At 35.4% G+C, this 22,157-nt stretch overlaps 2 protein-coding genes across 7 annotated transcripts; both read left to right on the forward strand.

Annotated features, from left to right (window-relative positions):
* Positions 1-1,294: 1,294 nt before the first annotated feature.
* On the forward strand, positions 1,295-4,879 carry LOC126686619 (glutamine-dependent NAD(+) synthetase-like). The gene is made up of 12 exons (XM_050380754.2): positions 1,295-1,404; positions 1,502-1,707; positions 1,904-2,209; positions 2,292-2,619; positions 2,793-2,927; positions 3,002-3,170; positions 3,257-3,392; positions 3,474-3,612; positions 3,698-3,874; positions 3,964-4,227; positions 4,335-4,463; positions 4,551-4,879. Exons 2-12 carry the CDS (start codon positions 1,514-1,516, stop codon positions 4,668-4,670), a joined length of 2,097 nt encoding a protein of 698 aa, XP_050236711.1. The 5' UTR covers positions 1,295-1,404; positions 1,502-1,513; the 3' UTR covers positions 4,671-4,879.
* A 3,824-nt stretch (positions 4,880-8,703) lies between these two features.
* LOC126653539 (uncharacterized) lies at positions 8,704-14,135 on the forward strand. Of its 6 annotated transcripts, none has more exons than XR_007632257.1 (6): positions 9,620-9,931; positions 10,699-10,770; positions 10,945-10,988; positions 11,050-11,255; positions 12,259-12,384; positions 12,671-12,985. XR_007632257.1 is itself a non-coding variant. In XM_056106284.1 (5 exons), the coding sequence occupies exon 5, from the start codon at positions 13,406-13,408 to the stop codon at positions 13,934-13,936; it is 531 nt and encodes a 176-aa protein (XP_055962259.1). In that variant the 5' UTR covers positions 9,620-9,931; positions 10,699-10,770; positions 10,945-11,255; positions 12,259-12,384; positions 12,671-13,405; the 3' UTR covers positions 13,937-14,135. The 6 variants fall into 6 exon arrangements, 1 of the variants encoding a protein (XP_055962259.1); XR_007632259.1 differs by having other exon boundaries at positions 10,945-10,957; XR_007632258.1 differs by having other exon boundaries at positions 10,945-11,255; positions 12,259-12,399.
* The last annotated feature ends 8,022 nt before the right edge of the window (positions 14,136-22,157 follow it).

Here is a 22,157-nt window from a genome sequence, read left to right on the forward strand (position 1 = left end):
AAAAATTGCTTTGTTTTCAATAGTATCGGTAAAATTTGGAAATAATTAATTATATTATTAAATTGAGTTATTCACATTAAAAATCATTTTTTATATATTTATTTCTTAAATTTTTTTTTATAGTGTAACAATAGTGTATATATAGTGTTTTTGTGGTATTTTTATAGTGTAAGGTTAGTGTATAGATAGTGTATTTATGCCTTTTGTAGTGTTTTTGTGGTATGTACCATGAAAACACTAAAAATACATCATAAACACTGCAACTACACAATAAACACTGTAAATGCACCATAAATATACTAAAAAGGTAGAAATACACCAAAAAAAACATAAATATCCCGAAAAACACCAGAAATACATTATAAATACACCAAAAATACACTAAAACGTAAATATATTATAAAATTAGCACAAATGCTCCATAAATCAATTTGTGCATTACAAAATCAGTAGCAATAAACAAATTTATGAATAAGAGAAAGACAAAATAAATAATTATATGAATAATAGAATAATTTTATAAACAAAAAATTATAGATTTACAATAATTTATTTACAAAATGTTTAAATCATTACAAAAAGCCCAAAAAATTACCAAATCTAAAAACGAGTCGAGAAATCCATAGCGCGAATGGAAGAGACGAACGGACTAGCGTGAACGGACAAGACGAACGGAAAAACGACCGGAAATGATGAGAAATCCATCGGAAGTAGATGAACGGAAGGGCAAACAGAAAAACGAACGGAAAAGACAAACGGAAAAATAATCGGAGGAGACAAACTGAAAATCAAACGAAAAAGGAAAAGGAAAGAAGAAGAGAACTTTAGAGAGAAAATAGAGAAAAACGAGTGGTTATGTAAAAATTTAACTTAAAATGAGACAAGATTTTTTTAAATAGTGAGTATTTTTGGTAAATAAATTACCAAATTAGGTAACGTTGTAAAATAGGAAAAGATGGGTTAAAATACTGTAAATATTTTGCCAAAAACAGGTATTTGAAAAATAATTTCAAAAAATAATATAAAATAAGTCATAAATTTTTAGTATTTAAATTGAAAATATAAAAAAAAATATAATAAAAGTTCAAATAAAAAAACTGAAAATTGAGAAGGGCCCTTAATTTCCACACATCCATTCAACATTGGATAGAAACAAAGACTTTGATTTTTTTAAATTATAGCATGTGGTGTATAAGTGAGAAATTATTTTAACAATATTATCACACCACTTATTAAAATAAACAGTAAAATTCCCTTGAAAAATAAGATTGTCCAACAAACTCCATAAAGTGGTATAAATAGACAGAAACTGTCCCATACGAACATCACTCACTTCTTCTACTTATCATAAGAAACCATAACTGCACTTGGCCTCACAGTTCAAGACATATTCTTCACTTAACGGTAAGCATAATGCTTCACTAGCTTTATGTTTTTTGTTGTATTAATTAGTTTCAGAATAATTAATGTTTATTTGAGTTTAAAATTTTGGTTATTGAAGGATTAAGAGAGAATGAGAATATTGAAAGTAGCCACCTGCAACTTGACACAATGGGCTATGGAGTTTGATAACAACTTGAAGAACATCAAAGAGTCCATCAGACAGGCTAAGGAAGCTGGTGCAGCTATCCGACTCGGTCCTGAGCTCGAAGTCAGCGGTTATGGCTGTGAAGACCACTTCCTTGAGCTCGATACCGTCACCCATTCGTAAGTTTCTTCATTTTAAGTACTACTATTAGCTGTCTGTTTGTCTGTTCACGCTTCAAGTTCAATAAGGATTTACGTGTCGGAGAGTGTTTATAGAAAAAATAGATACCTTGGCAGAATGCTGCCCAGCGCTTATACATGCTAGAGTGTGTTAAGTTGAGTGAACTGGTAATCTAACAGTTTTCACATTATGCAGATGGGAATGCTTGAAAGAACTTCTGGTTGGAGACTGGACAGATGGAATATTATGCAGCATCGGGATGGCTGTGATCAACGGATCAGAGCGTTATAATTGTCAAGTTTTGTGCATGGACAGAAAAATCATAATGATTCGTCCCAAGTTGAGGCTGGCAAATGATGGAAACTATAGGGAGTTTAGATGGTTCAAGGCATGGAAACAAAAATACCAGCTTGTTGATTTTCAACTCCCGACTGATGTAGCAGAGGCCATTTCTCAAACATCTGCTCCTTTTGGCTATGGTTACGTTCAATTTTTAGATGCGTGAGTAGATTTTGTGCTCATTGCTTTTGGCTATGGCTAGTTTTAGAATTTTGCAGCCAGTTAATGTTTTGTTTCTATTTAGTGCTGTTGCTGCTGAAGTTTGTGAAGAGCTTTTCTCTCCGGTCCCTCCGCACACTGAGCTAGCGCTTAATGGAGTGGAAGTGTTCTTGAATGCGAGCGGAAGCCATCATCAGTTGAGAAAGCTGAATCTTCGTGTTCGCGCTTTGGAATCTGCTACCCAATCTCTTGGAGGAGTTTATGTGTATAGTAATCACCAAGGATGTGACGGTGGTCGCCTTTACTACGATGGATGTTCTTGTGTTGTTCTCAATGGAGATGTCATTTCTCTGGCATCACAATTTTCTCTCAAGGATGTTGAAGTAGTGACTGCTCAAGTCGATTTGGACAAGGTAAATTTTATACATTTATAAACTCTCCTTAGTACTGTTTAAAGTCAAGTAGCAAAAACGCTTCATTCAATCAACGTTTTCTGCTAAAACAACATTGTTTGGCTGTATCTGTATCTAAATATCTTAGTGCTACACTAAATAAAAGCAAAATCTGGTGCTAATGTTTCCTGCAGGTTACTAGTCTACGCGGATCTGTTATTAGCTTCCAGCAACAATCAAAGGGCGTACCAACAGTAAAGTCAGTACAAGTGCCTGTCAATCTGTGTCAATCTATAGACCGGAAAGTATCCCTTTCGAGCCCCATTAAGGTTCGCTCTTTATTCATCTTCACCTACAGAAGAAAAATGCCAACAATTCCTGCCGATTAAACTTAATTTTGCAGATCAATTATCACTGTCCTGAGGAAGAAATTGCATTGGGACCTGCTTGTTGGCTATGGGATTACTTGCGAAGAAGTGGAGCTTCAGGATTCTTACTTCCTCTTTCCGGTGGAGCAGATAGCTCCTCCGTCTCTGCCATTGTTGGCTCTATGTGTCAACTTGTTGTCAAAGGTTCATATATACTAAATTATTTTTTCAAGAAACATATGACAAACTGTAAAGTTCATTCCTGATTCATTTTCTTTTGCCATTTGCAGAGATTGCTAGTGGAAATGAACAAGTGAAAGCCGATGCAGTTCGAATGGGATGTTACAGTGATGGACAATACCCTACAGATCCTAAAGAATTTGTAGGCCGAATATTTTACACTCTCTTCCTCGGGACAGAAAACAGGTCGGAATTAATATTACTCAGATTTTTCAATACAAATATTAACATTGGACCTAACAAAGTGTTGAATCGGTTTGCTTACAGTTCCCAAGAAACAAGAAATCTTTCAAAGAAACTAGCTGCCGAGGTTGGTTCTAAGCATTATAATCTTACAATCGACAGCATGGTTTCACCACTCGTCACCTTCTTTCAGGCACTTACAGGCAAACTACCACGTTTTGCGGTAATTATGCAAAATCCATCCGTATATATGTTTCTCTATATCTACATCATATGCCAATCTCAAAACATCGGTACCCGCCCTGCAGGTTGATGGAGGTTCTGAAGTTGAGAACCTAGCATTGCAGAACATTCAAGCAAGAATCAGAATGGTTATAGCATTCTTTCTGGCCTCACTCTTGCCTTGGGTTAACAACAAACCAAGATACCATCTTGTTTTGAGTACCTCTAATGTTGACGAATCGCTGCGCGGTCACCTTACCAAGGTACTAACAGTAAAATCATACCATTGCATAATTAAAGTTCGTTTCAGTTTGATCGATGGTGCTAAAACGAAAATCTTTTCCTTGTGCAGTACGATTGCAGCTCAGCAGATTTAAATCCTCTTGGAAGCATGAACAAGACTGATATTTGGGCATTTATGCGATGGGGTGCTGTGAATCTTGGTTATCCAACTTTAGCTCAAGTAGCAGATTCTCCACCAAGTGCTGAATTGGAGCCTATTCGTCCCGACTACAGACAGACCGATGAATTAGACATGGGAATGACTTATGAGGAACTCTCTGTTTATGGAAAGTTGCGAAAGACATTCCGTTGCGGTCCTTTTTCAATGTTTAAGGTATCTCATCCAGGAAAACGTTGCTCATCAAATGGTTTCAATGTCTCTATATTATATATTGCTTTCAAAATCTAACTGTCTTCTATCAATGCTATATCTTGATACAGAATCTGTGTGTTGAATGGAGTTCAAAATGTAGTCCGTCGGAGGTGGCCGAAAAGGTCAAACTTTTCTTCTATTATTATTCCGTCAATCGCCACAAGATGACAACATTGACACCTTCCTACTATGTCGAGGTATAAATCAATCGAATTATGTCAATAATTAATCTATAATTTGATTCCGTTCAAGAAATTAACTTGTTAATATCTTAATTCATGCAGAGCTATTCGGCAGAGGACAACCGTTATGATCTTCGTCAGTTTCTGTACAATATTTCATGGCCATTCCAATTCCGAAAGATTGATGAACTTGTTCAGAAGTTGGAAGAAAACAAATCATAGACAACTTCCCGCATCCCATTGGATTCTGATGCAAGTACACATCAGTGTAAAAGCTTTGGAAATTATCAATTCTTGCCCATTATTTATACTTAAAATTGTATGCAATTTTAAATAAGGCTTGTAGCCATCATTAATTTTTCATTTTAATTATTGTTGTAAACTTATGTTATAAATTGAAGTAATTCTGGCTGTGCAATTTATAATCAAAAGCATTGTGAAGTAATTTCCGTTACTGTGAAATACATATTTCAGAGAACCTGAGGTTACAATGTCAAATTATTTTTCCTATAAATTCATCAGGATCTTGTTAAGCCTGCCTGTCACTACTTTTATGATCAACTATTTACATAATGGTTCACTTTTGACATTAAATTCCACCGCCCTCTCTTCAAATCAGCCTCCTCCTCCGGTGACAGCCTCCTTCTCTGGTGACAGCCTCCGCCTCCGGTTAATTGCAACTTCAACTGCCTAATTCATGGTGGGTTCAACTCTTGGGTTCATAGCATTTGTCGTAGCGGCGGCGGTGGAGTGGCCGATCGATGCTTTTGTTTACAAAGGTCGGAGAATCATGGCACATCCGGCCACTGTTGTTTATCCAAGGGTTTTGAAGAACCACTTTTCTGAAACGGCAAACAATTTCATATGGTTCGAATCATTGAGTCTCTATTCCAAAACACCCGGATGCAAATGGAGGCGCTGTTGTAAGTGCAAAATGTTGAAGCAGCGACAGTTTGATGGTTTATATAATGTGGTTACGGTGGTTTTTAGAAGGGGCAGCGGTTTCTAGTGGTGGTGCGAATTTTACACTACATTGGCAGTTATCAGTGCAGGCTGTCGATGATCAGAGAGATAAAGCATGAAGAGAGAAGACCTACCAGCCGAAGAATCCGACGGCTACAATTTCCGAATACAAACCCACATTTAGCATGGAGAAACCGATATTGTCAATTTGTTGCAGTTTCAATTTGGTAACCGGACGGTGACCCTGAAGATGCAGTTTCATCTTTTTCCTTCTTCTCGGTTCAAAGTCGCAACAACGACAACAACGCCACCAACCACCGCACAATGAGACCGGCGCCGCTCTCCGATGGAGATGGATGCAGATTTCCAGTAAGTTTTTATTATATTCTGCAGAAAAGGGTAACCGCTATTTCTTTCAGTCTCTTTCTATTTTCTTGTTTACTTTTGATAATTTCATATTTAATTAACTGTTTATTTATTTAATAAAACAAGCTAAATTAATTAATATGACTTCTCAAAAAAAAAATCTTAATTAATCTGTGCTTTATTTGGAATTTCATTGAACAGAAATCAAATGATTTTTTATGCATTTAAAAATTATATCAAACCTTATTAGCCTAAAAACTGGTATATAATTTCAAAAGACAACAAAATCATCCATTGTTCGCCCGACGGGAAGTCTTAGTTTCTGACCGTAGAATTTAGCTCACTAAAAAACTGAATTTCTGCACCATTATGACACTTGAATATATTGATTTTTTGGCAATAAATATATTGATTTTAAGTAGGAAGTTATTTTATTTTCCCTTCTAATTTGATATTAAATTTTATCATTTTTATAACATAAAATTCTCAAAAAAGTTTAACTTCAAAATTTATTTCCTTATTAGACATTAGTTTTATTCTTTGAATATTTTCTCTTCAATTGCATGTCATTATTTAATATTGGTTTGTTTGTTTTAATTTTTTGCTTTTCAAAAATCATTATTATTAAAGAAACCATTTTCATCATCATGTATCATTGTTCCGGTAACACTCACCAAACTGTCATTCTCCTTTTAATGGTTGAACAGTTTTATATTTTCATGCATTTATTCAGTTTCATAATATCTAAAAGGCATTTTTATTTTTTTATTGTTATTTTAATTCTTGTTTAGTTCTTGTCATTTGCTTTGTTTGGTGTTTTTGTTGGGTTCTATAGTTTGCTCTACATATTGATTTGTGGTATGAGCTATAATTGTCGAAAATTAAGTATTATCAACAACCTTACAATTGAACGATTCCTTTTAAAAAAACCCATTTTTGTTGGCATTTACTTTATTACTTCAAATTTCTGTGTTTTAAAATTTTAAAATATAAATTTGGCGTGATTACATATCACATTCTTGGCGCTTTCTTTTTAAAGCATCTTAAATAGTGTTTTTTATTTTTAAAATATTTTTAAATAAAATATATTTTCAACAATAAAGAGTAAAATTAATTTTATTTAGTGGACTCTCTAAATTTAAAAATTAAAGTTTTTTATTCAAAAGTATATAATTGTAAAAGAAGTATTTAATGCTATTAAAAAATTAAAAAATTATTTTGACACTTCAAATTTAACAAGTTAAACCAAATCTTTATTTAATTATAAAACTAAAGAATTTATTATAGTATTATTTTATATTTATATCTTTTACAAATAAAAAATCTATTAGAGATGCTTTAAAAGTGTAAAGTTTATCTATTTGGCAATATTTTAAATTTTGGATGGAATATGGAGCTATTCAATGTCGATGAAAGATTACTGCAATCATATGCACGACTAATTATGGTTAGTCCGCTTTTTTATTTCATTTTCTTTTATATGTCTATATTTTGTTTCATTACTTTTTATTAATTTTTCTAATGATTTTATTTTATCTAGTTAATTTTTATTTTATTTTATTTTAAAAAAAAACTATATTATGTTTTTTATAAAATATTTTATTAACTGGCATGATTTTTACTATATTATTAAAAAAATCTTTAAAAAATGTCAAATTTACAGATTTTTATTAATGACGCTAGATCTATTATGGTATGCAATATAAATATATGTCGTATGGAGAATAGTTTATCTAGTTATTAAAAATATAAATATAAAATCTAATTCTAAATTTATAAAGATAATGATTTAACTATAAAATTGGATGATTATGCTGGTATTTTTCATATACATTTATTTTAAATTTTTGTTGATCTTATATCTAAAGACTAATTGATATTTTCATCAATTTTTGGTATTGTATATGGATTTTTGAATTTTTGATCATTTAGTGATTTTTTATATACAATGCGTATTACATGGCGACAACATATATTTAATTTTTTTATGGCCGTTTGTATAGTTACTTTGTGTTAATTTACTTTATCTACTTCACTATTGGATGAATGTCATTACAATTCATCTAATAGAAATAAGAGGATAAAGTAATATTTATTTTTTGAAAACAAAGTAACTATAGACCTATTTTATATGGCGAATTATATTATGTTATTTTTTTGTACGATTTGGCTTTTTCAGTTGTTATATAGGCACGGCGATTTCTTGGCATTATAGAAGTAATTGTGGCGGATGGACTAGGACTACGAACAGCAATGGAGGAGTCACTGATTTCAGACCACTGATGACAAAGATGCTAGAGTAGTCTTAGTTATTCTCGATCTAATTTTTAGAAATTAGATTTTAATTGGGTGGCCCATTCGGTGGCTAAAAAAGCCCTTGTGGATGACTGCTTTGCAGTTTTCATCATTTACTTATGAAATGGCTTACTCATTAGTGTTGAGGAGTCATTTTCTGATTGTATATATCATTCTTCAATTAATGAAGTTTAATCTTTGTTAAAAAAAAAAAAAACTATTTACATAATGCTTATGCTAAGGAAACGAATGAAACTGAAAATGTTAAAACGGAAACACGAAATGATATTTTTGTTTTATAAGAATAGAATGGGTTATAAAATATAAAATTCGGAATTCCAAAACTAATTTCAACAATGAAAATGAAAGACTGAAACGTAAAACTCGACAAATTTTCATATAATATAGGTTAACTGTAATTCGAACAGACTTGATCATTTATATGACATGACTTATGAAGAAATTAAGAAGTCTAATGCTTAGTTATTGTCAAGTGACTCAATAATTGATGAACGTAATTAAGAAATGACAAGGAACCTAATCTATATGATAAAATAAGAACAAAAATATCATATTTAGCTTTCTTAAAATGGGCCCAAATAATATTTTTGAAGCAAGTCTCTGATTTTATGCCAATGTAATGTACCGAAGAAAGAACTCACTATGACCCGCAGGTAAAATGATCACTTCCCCTCACCCACAATAACCGCCCTTAACAGAAATATAAACTGAACAAGTTCCTTAAACAGAATCAAACTCTATATATATTCAACAGAAGTCTAATCTTTTTGTTTCTGATTTCAATTTCTATATTTTAGGTTCTTTTTCTTTGTCTGTTCTTGATTCTTTAGTTTCATTAAAAATGGACTCACGGTCACTGCACAAGAACCAGACCGAGTCGCTATTAGAGTTAGGATTTGAAATACTAAATGCTCTAAAGAAAACAATAGAAGATAATGAGAGAACTCGCCAAGATTTGCATCATTTATGTGACCGATTCGTTAAGGTAATGGGACAAACAGTTCAAGAAAACGAAGCAGAAAAATCGGAAGAACCCGTTTATGGCAACATCAAACAACTCCATGAGAAGATCATCAGATTCAAGTCTTATTCTGTAGAGAATAAAAGATTTTACGGGCTCGAATTCAAGATTCATGCACTGCTGCATGGGGGAGATCAAGAAAGTTTTAAAGATTTCAAGAATGGTAATAGTGCTGATCATAAAGAGGAAATCAAGAAGATAAGTTTCTTGAATTTCTTGAAAGATTTTGATAAATCTGATTCTTTGAAATCTTTAAAGGCCAGAGCAATCAGCCATGGGAAGAATCTTTTTCAAATGGTCATATTTCTGATGTTCTTGATGTCAAAAGATGATGAAGTAACACTACAAGAGAAAGTGCTTTTAGAGGCGGTTTTGTTGGGGCAGTTACCTAATAGGCCCCTAGTATTTACCATTAGAAAATAAAAGTCATTATAGACGCGGAGTTTATAAACGCCTCTAGTATTTGAGTATTATAGGGGCGGTTGTAAATAAACATCAGGTCCAAGAATTTTATCACTCCCCTTTTCTCTCTTCTCTTCCGCTGCCCCATCTTCAAATCACGATATCACGATATATTTGTCGCTATTTGCAATTTTATCTTCTTCCCTATATCTCACCTCTCAATTACTTGTACAGGTAGTTCTTAGGGTTTTTGATTCATAAAGGAAGCTTCTCTTCTCCATCTGCAAAATTGACGAGCTTCTCTTCTCCATCTGCAAAATTGACGAGCTTCTCTTTTCCATCTGCAAAATCTTAGTGCGTTGTGCAAGTCTGTCACTGATTCAGCAGAATTTTGTCACCGATTGACGATTATCAAGTAAGACATCAAAACTTCGTTTTTTTCCTCTCCTTCGCCCTAACAGTTATGGCGGCAGAAAATAAAATGCTATGTTAATAAGATTGGATCCGCAGAACTACTTTAACTTGATGATAATGGTGTTTGAACCTTCAATTGTCTTTTATGCTAGCTTAATTTATTTTAATTATTTAGTTAATTGAATCAATGTTGAAGTAAATTAGGTTATTGATTTTTCAATATGTTTAAATTTTAATCAATAAAGTTAATTAGGTTATTTGTTCAAATTTCAGACTAGTTCAATATTAATTAATTAGGTTGTAGATTCTCATTATAAATCTGTCATTGTTCAAGTTAATAAACTAAAATCAATCATATAAAACAGATACTTTTTAATTTTAATTAATTAGGCTATTTGTTTGGATAATGCAGCATGAAAATGACTCATCAGGTAAGGCTAAGGTGAATGAGGTCATTTGAAGAAATTATAGTGAATCAAATCAAGAAAATGTTGAATTGAGAGGATAATCTAGTTTTAGATGACTAAGAACTGAAGTTATTTGAAATGAATTTTGGAAGTTCAACGCAACAATGTTTTAGACACCAGATATAGTTTGTTCTTCTTTTTAAGAAAAAGTTTTGTATGGAATACGCAAACTCACCGCTATTTATCATGAAATTCTGGATGTTCAGTGTCACTGTTCATTTAACTTTTTAAAAAGGTATTCAAAATTAATTTTGGAAGTTCAGTGCTATAATTTGTTCATTTAACCCATTTCTTCTTGCAGATCAAGCTGTTGTCTGTGCAATTACCAAAGAAGTACATGAAGGTCTCATATGTTGACTTAACCCGCAATAAGGTGATTCTCATCGAACATTGGCAATCAATTTGGATACACAGAGGCAGAACATCTCAAAATCTCAACCTCAATTGCCTATTTTCAATAAATTTAGACTAATCATGTGCCATACAAATGCTTTTAATTATTATTTAAAGTGAACCTAATGTGTTTCAGTTTTTATTTTTTTGACAGGTTGTATGTGCAAGTGAGATAGACTAAGAACACCCAACTTTAAGGTTTAGTTTAAACTAAGTTCTTAGAATAACTTGTTATGAATCATTATTATTTTCTGTTTAGGTCATTACCACTATAAGGAAAAGAGCTTTTTAAGGCGGATTCGTCAACTCCCCTAAACTCTACAAGAATGAGTAAGAAAATTCGTGCAATACGAGCGTCTTGCAACTCAAGGGGTCGATGAAGAAGCAATGTTGCATGGACCTAAAGATCTTGTACTGAGATGATTTATATCTTCATATCTGATGTTCTGACATCTTGTATTGAAGGTATCATTTAATTCTAGTCAAGTTACCATATTCTATGCACAAAGTTCTTTTTCATGTATTCATATTCCTATGAGTTAGTTTTGTGATCCACTTTCCATATTCCATCCCTTTAAGCACTTTTGTCTATTTCTTTTCACCTAATTTGCAATTTGATCTTTGGTCCTCCAGTCCCTTCCTTTCACTAAGTTATTCTTTACTGTAAAAATTACTCCTTGTGGACCAAGAAATCAATATATGAGTGAATGGATAAGCAATTAGTTAGCTATGGGAGGCTGGATTAACAATCGGAATATGTAAGTGAAGTGAATTATCCTGTACATGTAGGATGAAGAAATAAGAATATAGTCTCTTGTGTGTTTAGGAGGATTTAAATTACGTATAATGTCATGTATTATATGATTGCATATTCCTTTTAGTTTCTGAGTCTCCTGAATTAGTAAGTTTCTTATTAAGATTTAGACTTTTAGTTTGCTTGTTTTTTAGGATTCCATGGGTGTATTAATTGACTTGAATTGAAATTAACTTGACAACTGGTCAATGATAATTCTTGATTGCGATTGATTAACTTTGATTGTTTGTGATAGCTGGTTAAAAAGTAGTGTTAATGATAACAAGGGAGACAATTTTGTGCTACTAAAAGGCCTATGTTTTTGAATATATGGTGGCTGCAAATTTCCATAGTTTCTTACGTTTACGAACCTGAAAATGACATTTTTTAGTTTTTATGTTTGAACTATGAGCATGATGAGAATGATAGTTGGGCTTGTAATATTTTTAGGTGATATGATTTTAATGGGTTTTAATGTAATTAGAATGGTGCTTGTAATGGATCCTGGTGTTTGTTATCGTTGTTCTTATAATCTAATATGTTCGTAGTCATGACTCATGTCGCATGTGCTGCATCTTGAGATGAATATAGCTATTGTTTGTAGCATAATAGTGGCTATTATGTATTTGTTTTAGTGAACATTTTAGTGCTGTAACATGTATTTATAAAATGCAGGATTACAAATGGCGTCAAAGTCTCGCAGCTTTGATAAATTAAAGATTGTGACAGAGAATTCGTATTCTGAAGCATCAATTCAACAGGTGAACAATCAAAACGGAAATACAAAGTGGAAATCAAATGGTAATCCTGCATATTGTAAGTTTGAAATTCTGTGCATATTAATTTTTGATAGAATTAATGGTTTTGATCAGTATATTTTTATGTAATATTTGTGAGTGTTTATCCCATGAAACCGTTGCGCCACGTCATTTTTACATCAAGCCAATGAGCATTTGCGATAGGGAATCTTTTAATTATTATTTATTTTTTTTATCATTCAATTTTCCACATGACTAACGCACAATTGGTTTGTTGCACGAATGACATGGCGCAACGGTTGTGTGCAATAATTTTTGAATATTTGTAGGACGCTCTAGTTGGCAACTTCTCCATTCTCATTGGGGGCATCGTCCCATTATCAAGCTCTTCTTCATTTAGACGCCTTTATAGCCGAATCAGTTCTACTACCCGGTCTTCCAGAACAATAAAAATAGCTTTTGCAGGCTTGTTTTTGAAGTCCAAGTGTGTTTATTATCCACTTATAGTTTTTGTCAGATTTAGAATGATTTATGAATTTTTGTTATTAGTTTCAATGAAAAGCATTTTTATATGCTATATTGTTTTGTAATACAATTTGGATATAGACGTTAATGATATTGTCTGTCGGATTTTATATGCATAATGAATTTTATTTATATTACGTGTAATAAGCTTTTATATGTTTTTTCAAGTATCATACAACTGGTGTAATTGAAACTATTGGTTCATGCAAATAAAATTTAATTATAAAAAAAAATAACAGGTTTGAACCGCCCCTAATGGACATGGGAACAATGGGATGGATACATAAACTATGGGGCGGTTATTACCACCCCTAAGGGATAAAAGAATATTGGGGCGGTTATAACCGCCCCTAGGTTTCCGCCCCTAAAATAGATAGTTTCCCCGGCAGTTGCTAAAACTGCCCCTACGTTGTAGTGGCGCCGGGGAAAACGGCGTTTTAAGGGCGGTTCTCGAAACGCAACTACAACCTATAGGGGCGGTTATAACCGCCCCTACATGCGGAAAAAACCGCCCCTATAGCCCTGATTTGTTGTAGTGAATGGCAAAATTTAAAGTTCTTAAAGATTCACTTAAATGGGTTTCTGAAGGTGAGTATACTGTGGTAATTGAGAGGCTTCTTGATTTACTTAAGACAGCAGATATGAAATTATGCAAGAACAAGGCAGAGTTGATTTTAGAAGATGATGAAGAGCTTGAAGAAGATGTTACTGATGAACTAATTCTTTCATTAATGAAAGAAATCTGTTATTTCGAGCTTTTCTGGATGCAGCGACGAGTAATGCCTAATTCGAACATTGCATTTGATCAAGAATTGCTAGTAGCTGACTTAAAAAGATGTGAAGAAGGATTGAAGAAACTGGAAATTGAGGTGAATGAACTGTTGGATGCATCAGCACTCACTTTCGGAGAAGACGATCATCTGATTCTCAACGAAAGTGGCGATTATAAGGCAATGGAAGCGAAGATAAATGAGCTGTGGGATCAAACTGAGGAACCCGAAGCAGAGGAGAAGAGATGGATTAAGAAAGTAAATTGTGAACAAGAGGTGAATAAGGTGTTAGAGATGTAATTCTTGATATTAGTTTGATTGGTTTAAAGTGGTAGTTTTGCATAACACAAGCTTTAAATTTGTAATTTTTCAGTTCTTTAGGGTTAGTGACAGTAGTAGAATAGTAGCAATTGCTTATGTTCTGCTTAGGCATTGACTGTTACTGATAGATCAGCTCACATTTTTGGCTTTGAGTTGTGATTTTGGAACTTGTAGTAAAGCAATAAAATTTTGGTTTTGGTTTTGGTTTCTAATTCTAATTATATGTTTGCTTTTACATTGAAATGAAATTAAAAAGAGTGCCTTGTGTCAAAAGCAATTAACCAAGAATGAGGACATTTGTTCTTCTAGAGAATGTTTATGGATCGAGCTAATCCTTGCAAGTAGAGGTGGGAATTAATGGTTCAACTTCAACCCAAACATTTAACCAACCTAAAAAATGCACCTTATTTTTGTCCGACATAAATTTTAAATCATTTTTTATTCTATCCATTTTAATCTAAAATATTTTGAGTTAAAAATTTAAAAAAAAATAGAAAAAATTAGATTAAATCATATATTTCAAATTCAAAAACTTAATTTCTTATTTTTATTTGGACAACCAAATTTTTTAAAAATCTTAAGTTTCAAATACAATATTTAAATAAATTTGAACTATAAATTTAATAAAAAAAATAATTATATTATTTCCGAAAAATATTTTTTTAAAAGGTAAAATCAGATCGAACTAAATGTTTTTTTAGATCGAACCAAATCAAACCAATTCTTCTATTTTTCTTTTCAAAACCAATCCAACCAAACTCTAATTTTTTTATCATTATAAATCAAATCGTAAAATTACTTTTTTAATTTTCAAAATTGAACTAAACTGACCAAAACAACTGATTTTTATAATTTCAAATTGAACCGGATTGAACAAAAAATTTCAATTTGTTCAAAAATTAACCAAGCGAACCGAATCAAACCAAACTGAATAAACAAATTTTTTATAAGATTTTAAAATTTCAAATTAAACCAAATGAATATCCAAGTTTTTATAATTTCAAATTAAACCAAACTGAATATAACTGATGGAGTCTGCCTTCTGAACCGGTGAGTAAGACCTGCAAAACAGGGTAGAAGCTAACCGGACGGTGGTTGTCCGATTAACTCTCCGATGCTAAAGTCAGTTTAGAGCTTTGAGCAGCGTTTTGTGTATATCAATGTAATTGTGATTCTAGTCATACCTCGTGCTCCTTTTATAGTAGTCGAATATACCTAGTAGAGTTGTATTAGGCAGGTGAATCCTACTTTGCAGGGATTCGGCGATATCGTAGGGATTCTCCTGATTTGTCGTGATCTACCTTAATCTGATAAGAGTCCTATTTAGGAACGTCTTCCTAAATAGTCTTATCTTCCTAAAGTAGAGCTTATCCTTCCATATATAGTGTTTGTGTCCGAATAGGACAATACTTCCATTCTTAGTCGATTACCCGAATCCCGGACCTAACGCGCTTTGGGCGGATCATGTTGGATTCGGTCTTTATTGGCATATCTCCGAATCTCTAAGGATTCGGTCTTTATTAGCATATCACCGAATCTTAAGGGATTCGGCGTCTCTTCCATATCTTCGGATCTTCAGGGGGAGTCCGGTATCATCTGAGAGTGGATCTCCTGTGACTCGGCTCCATTATATTTACAATAGGATTCAGTATCCATCATTAGCCCCCCCGCAAGTGAGCTGAAGTAGTTTGGCATTTATGCCTTAGTGGATTTTAGCTCTTTTGGAGCTGAGTCCCCTTATACGGGCGAGTCGTTTTGTATTCCGGGCGAGTCGTTTCATATGTCTGTGGGCGACGTTTCTTCTTTAGTAAGATTCCGCGTTTGCCACGCGTCGTCTATCAGTAGAGGGTTGTGACTGGATGAAGGACAAGTGTCTTCGTGCGCTATTAGTTGGTCCTTATTTGTAATTATGGGATCTCGTCTTTTCAGTTTCTTCGGTTTTAGGCTATATAATTGCTCATTTTCCTTCTTCTTCCATCTTTGCTCTTTCTGTAACTGCTAAAACAAATTTCTTCAAGCTTTCTGTGGGTTTTCTTCTTCTGCTTTCAAGATTCCTCGTTTTCAAGTTGTTCCTTATCTTTCTTTCGATCCTGCGTATTTGCTTGCAAGGTATTTTACCTTTTCGCTAATTTGATTTCTTGGTAGTTGTTTGCAGTTTTGATTTTGTTCTTCTTGTTCTTCTTGTTCTTCGTCTTTTTCTCTCTTTTGATCTTTTAGAATTTTAATTTCACTATCATTCCGTGTTTCCCCCCCATTTAATTTTTTTAAAAAATGTCAGAAGTAACCGAGGGGGCGAAGGGTGCTCGTGACGAGCTGGAATATACCCGGAGCTCCTTGTCAAGGGAGCAGATACTTGGCTATGCCGAGGAATTTAGTTTTCCTGGGTCATATGTTATTCTAAGGCCTGGAAAACTGTATCGGGCGAATCATAGCACCGATTCGTCTTCCAAGATATTAATTTTTCATGAGCAGCTTTTAGCGGGTCTTAGGTTTCCCTTAGAATCTTTAATCGTAGAGGTCTGTCATAATTTAGGTATTCCTTTGGGTCAACTTCATCCGAACGCGATTCGCCTTCTTTGTTCTTTTATGGAATCGTGTAGGGTTCGGATGCAGGAGCCTTCGCTTGCTCTTTTTAATTATTTTTATGTTTTCTCCCGCCGAAAGGGTGAGGAATTTATTTTTGCGGGTGGTCGACCGAATCGGTCTCTTTTTAGTCTTCCATCTTCTTTGAAGGGTTGGACCCCTAAGTTTTTCTTGGTTCAACATTCCTCTTTTTCTTCTTTTTCGCGGAGTTTTACTTCTAGTAAGGTTTCGCTTACTGATGTACCTGATCTGAATGATTGGGAAAGGGACTTCGCCGTGTCCTTGTTGTCTGATTGTCGCTTTGATATGCCCAAGTACAGCGTTCTTTTAGAACGATATTTAAGTCGCCGTGAAATACTTTTGGCGGGTCTTCCCTTAGAAGGTATTTTTCTAACTTTTGCTGTTATGTTTTTGTTTTGTAGGATGTCGACTTCTCTTGAACATTTGCTTGATAATTTTCATGTCGATATGACTGTAGATATGGGCGAGGTCACTAGCGGCGTTCCTAACCCTTCTACGATTGTCGTGCCGAATCCGTCGCATGATTCGGTGGGTCTTGATCCTGCTTCTGGCGATCAGGTTCCTGCTGCGACTCCTGAGTCGCCTCTGCATCCTTCGAAGGATTCAGTTCCTTCTCTGAAGGAGTTGCCTACCGCTTGCAAGAAACGTCCCGCTGAGGACCAAGCTGGAGCTTCTTCCAAGCGTCCCAAGAAGAAGAAATCTTCTGGGGTGTCTGTCGAGGAGGCACCTCGGTTTGCAGCTTGGGCGGACGCACAAAATCGGCCTCGACTTTCAAACGTCGCCATTCTTCATGCTTGCATGGAGAATATTATGGTAAAAGAGGACATCGAGTCCATTGATCGCGAACATGGCGATAGTTTGGCTGAGTTCGCCTGTCTCGGCGGTTTTTCGGTATGTTTTTCTTCTTTTATTTTATATTATGATTTGCTTCTATATTTTTCTTATTTGTTGCTTTCTTTCGCAGGTGGTCCAGTCCATCGCTGTTTTGGAGCGCCGCCGAAGGGATGCGGTGGATCAAATGAAAAAGCTTCAGAAGGATTCTGAATCCTGGCTCTCCGGAAAGCAAAAGATGGAGGAGGAAGCTGGCGAGGCGACAGGTCTGATCCAACAGCTGAGGTCCTCCGTATCCGCCAAGACTCGGGAGATTTCCGCCTTAGAGGCTCTGGTTCGAACTTTATCCGATGAGGTCGAGTCTCTAAAGTCTTCTTCAGATGCTCTCTCTAAGGAAAGGGATGATCTGAAGAAAGAAGAGGGGCGTCTCCGCCGGCGCTTGGGTGACTCTGGGAGCTTTTATTCCCAAGTCATGACTCAATACCGGTTGGCGATCGGGGCAAAGCTGCGGGAGCAGAATCCTAGCGTCGATCTTTCTGGAGTCAATCAGTTGGATCCTGCTTCTTTGGCGAAGGAGGTGAAGGCGAAGCTTGATAAGCAGAAGCAAGATGCTTTGAAGAAGGCTTAGTTTTTATTTTCTTCTTTTTGTATTATTTTTTGCTTTTGTATTGGATCGTAGGCGGATCCTTTGTAATTTTCCTTTGTGAATATAATGATCTTTTGACCATTGCTTTTCTTTAGTTGTAGAGTTAATTGAAACTCGTTTGTTATTTTGAGAAGTTAATCTAAACTTCTGTTGGTGTGATTTATTTGTAGGTCCGAATGGATCCTTTTATTTATTTGACTCAGACGAGTCTACATTGTTTTTAACTAACATTCGAACGATTCTTGTTAAATTGTATATATTAGGTCTCGAGCGAGCCTATAAAATTTGCTTCTTATCGCCAAATCGCCCTTTTATTTCAAAAATGGAAATAAGTACATGCCATGAATTAATCTATTGATAATACTTTCTCAGGTGCTCTACATTCCAATATCTGGGTACCATGGACCCAGTTATTGTCTTTAGTTTATATGCGCCCTTGCCAGTAGCTTCTTCTACAATGTAGGGGCCTTCCCAATTAGCCTGCATTTTCTTTACTCTTGCGTTTCCTCTGCCAACTTCCGCGTTTCGTAAGACCAGATCGCCTTTTTGAAATTCTCTTGAATTCATTCTCTTGTTATGGTATCTTGCAGCTTGCTTCTTGTATGTGGCGGCTCGGACTGCCGCTTCATCCCTCCTTTCCTCTAGTAGGTCTAGACATAGCCTTGTTCTAGCCTCGTTAGTTTCTTCTTCTAGATAGTTTACTCTGATACTGGGTATGCCAATTTCTACCGGAATTACAGCTTCAGTACCGTAGGCGAGCCTGAAGGGTGTTTCGCCAGTTCCTTTTCTAGGAGTTGTTCTGTATGCCCACAGAATGCTGTATAATTCTTCTGCCCAGTTCTCCTTATACTGAGAAAGCCTCTTTTTTATTCCTTGTGCTATGGTTCGGTTGGTGACTTCTGTCATTCCGTTTGTTTGAGGGTGCGCCACCGAAGTAAATTTCAAATTGATCATTAGTCCTTTGCAAAATGCCTTGAACCGCTTGCAATTGAACTGTTTGCCGTTGTCTGCTATTACAGTGTGGGGTATGTCAAATCGGCATATTACTTCGTTCTTGAAGAATTCCTCTACTTTGGCTGCAGTGATGGTTGCGACTGGCGCTACCTCTACCCATTTTGTGAAGTGCTCTATTGCGACGATTAGGAATTTCAATTGATGTTTTCCCGTTTCAAACGGTCCAACTATGTCAATCCCCCATGTGGCGAACGGCCAAGGGCTCTCCATTGATCCTTGAGGTACTGCTGGTACACGACTAATGTTGTCGTGTCTTTGGCATTTATCACATTTCTTGACTAATTTATTCGCGTCTTCTTTGATGGTCGGCCAGTAGTATCCTTGGAGTATTGTTTTTCTTGCTATGGTGACTACTCCTTCATGTGCTCCGCATATTCCTTCGTGGATTTCTTTTAAGATGGATTCTCCTGTCTGGGGCGAGACGCACCTAGACCATGGATGAGTCAAGGAGGTTCGGTAAAGAACTCCGTTGTGAAATGAGTAGTTGGCAGATTTTCTGATGGTGCGGATGGCTTCGACTTTGTCTGTTGGTAACTCGCCGTGGTCTAGATATTTGATCAATGGGGTCATCCAGGAGTCGGCCTCTTCGATTGCCATGACTTCTGTTTTTCTGGTGCTTGGTGATTCGAGAATTTCCTTTAACTGCATTTTAGTGAATAGATCTCTGAGTTCTGATGCTGATTTGGCGATGGCGTCGGCTTCGGTGTTTTCCTCTCTCGGGATTTGAATGATTTCACATTGTCCTCTGATAGGAGTGAAATACTCCTATCTTTAGGATGTCTTTTCGTATGCTTTTATGTGTTTTCACCCCGTTTTTATATGGAATTGATTAACTTATAGAGGGTGTTTATGTTCAGGGAATCAAGAGCATTACGAAGAGTTTTGAGGCCGAAATAGTGGAAAATGAGCGGAAGCGAAAGTCGAGCGCAAAAGAAGTTAAAGCCGGAAGCGAAAGAAGTCGACTCCCCCTTCTGAGGAGGTGTCTCGAATCGAGACATCCCACTTAAATGGGTGTCTCGAATCGAGACACAAAGATTTGAGAAGCAGAATTATCTGTTTAGTGTGTCTCGAATCGAGACACACTCATAAGTTGAGTGTCTCGATTCGAGACAAGAGAAAAGTAGGATTTCGGTTTTTGCTTGCTTTCTTTCTCTATTGGGCCCAAACATTCTAGATGGGTTGTACTTTTATTCCCTATTATGGGTAGTACTATATAAGGATACATTACTTTCCCTTTTTAGGGTTATGCACTAGATTTAGATTTGTAGCCCCCATTTCCTATTACTATTCTCAGATTTTTAGATACAATTGTTCTTAGTTTTAATTCCAGATTCTTGTTCTTAACTTTGGTGATTAATGCAAGATTATTATTATTCAAGCTTCATTATTATAGTTATTGTTGAATGTTTTTCTTCTACTTATTAAAGGTAATCTTTCTACATCTTAATAGTATGTTTAATTCTTGCTTAATTATTGCTTTAGTTTTGATAATGGCTAGCTAAACTCCTTGTTTGGGGGTTGTTGATGATTGCCATGATTAGTTGAATAGTTGATTAGGGTTGAGTTGTGTTGGGAGTTTGTTGTGATTATTGGGGCTTATTGCTTAGGTTAACTTGATCTATTAATCTATGTTTAGAGACTAGTTAATTAGGCGAGAGTCAATTAATTAGACGGACTTAGTTGATCACAAACCTAATATCTAATCACGCTAGGGCGGTTTAGGGATTAGGTGGTTAGAAGTTAGCTTCGCGATTGGATTAGATTGTCATTGTTGAATTCTAATTACGCGAGAGCGATTTAGACTTCAACTTGATAATCTAATCTCAATTAGACCTAATTGCGGACTCGAGAGAGCGGATTAGGCAATCTAGGAAAACTTGACCCGAGCCGATAACACTACTATACCCAATTTTCTAGGATTCGTTAGTGGCATGATTTAACAACCTCTGAGCGCCTTTTTCCTATTGTTTTATCCCGTTATTAATTAATTGCTTTAGTGTTTAATTGCTCAAAGTGTTGATTTCACTAGTTTTAAATTCCTTAGTCATTACTATAATTCCAATTGATCATTGCTTTCCGAATTGAATTTCCAATTACATGTTCGCTCACTTTAAACCTCTTGTCTTCGTGGGATCGATTCCGTATTTCCGGATTACTACAAGTTAGTATTTTTGCTAACAAGTTTTTGGCGCCGTTGCCGGGGACAAGGTTGCGTTTAATTGATTGAAAGTATTGTGAAATTCGGTCGAGTTAGCGTTATTTTCTGTTTTTGGTTTATTGTTATTAATTATCTTTCGTGGTTTACACTCGGTTTTCTTGTTGTTGTTTGTGTAGGGAATTTGATTTTTTGTGTATGCACAATACGCGACGAGCAAATCTACCACTAGAACCGTTCCAAGATAACCTCGGTAACTACGAAAGAAGTGTAAGAAGAAGAGCCCGTATACCCGAAGTTATGAACAACGAGGGAAACAATTATGATGAAGAGGGGAGGTTCAATCCTCTATTGGATGGAGGGGAACAACAATATCCACCCGCTCCTCCATTAGGGAATGTGAACCGACCAAGGCAACAAGACCACCCAAGGGATGATCGACCCCAAGCGCACGCACACGTGCCAAACCAACAAAGACAAACTTTGGGTGAGTTTTTCTTGCCGGATGTGGACAATGCAACTTTTGGATGCTTCGCAATGCCGGTTCAAGCGGCAACTTTTGAGATCAAGCCGAGTACCATTCAACTTTTGGAAAATCGTTGTGCCTTCTTTGGGTTAAGTCATGAGGATCCTAATGAGCATATCGCCAAGTTTTTGGGTGTTCTAAACACTTTCAAGCTTCATGGGATAACGGCGGACCAAATTAAACTTCGGATGTTTCCTTTTTCCTTGAGGGACAAGGCTAGCATTTGGTTGCATTCTCTACCTAATGAGTCCATTCACAATTGGAGGGAGTTGGCTCAAGCCTTCCTTAACAAATATTTCCCTCATGGCAAGACTACAAAGTTGACTAAAGACATACTTGAGTTTGTCCAATTTGAAGGAGAATCACTTCATGAAGCATGGGAGCGGTTCAAAGATTTACAACGAAGTGTACCCCATCATCGGCT

The sequence above is a fragment of the Mercurialis annua genome, linkage group LG6 (genome assembly GCF_937616625.2).
Source record: "Mercurialis annua linkage group LG6, ddMerAnnu1.2, whole genome shotgun sequence".
Lineage (NCBI taxonomy): Eukaryota > Viridiplantae > Streptophyta > Magnoliopsida > Malpighiales > Euphorbiaceae > Mercurialis > Mercurialis annua.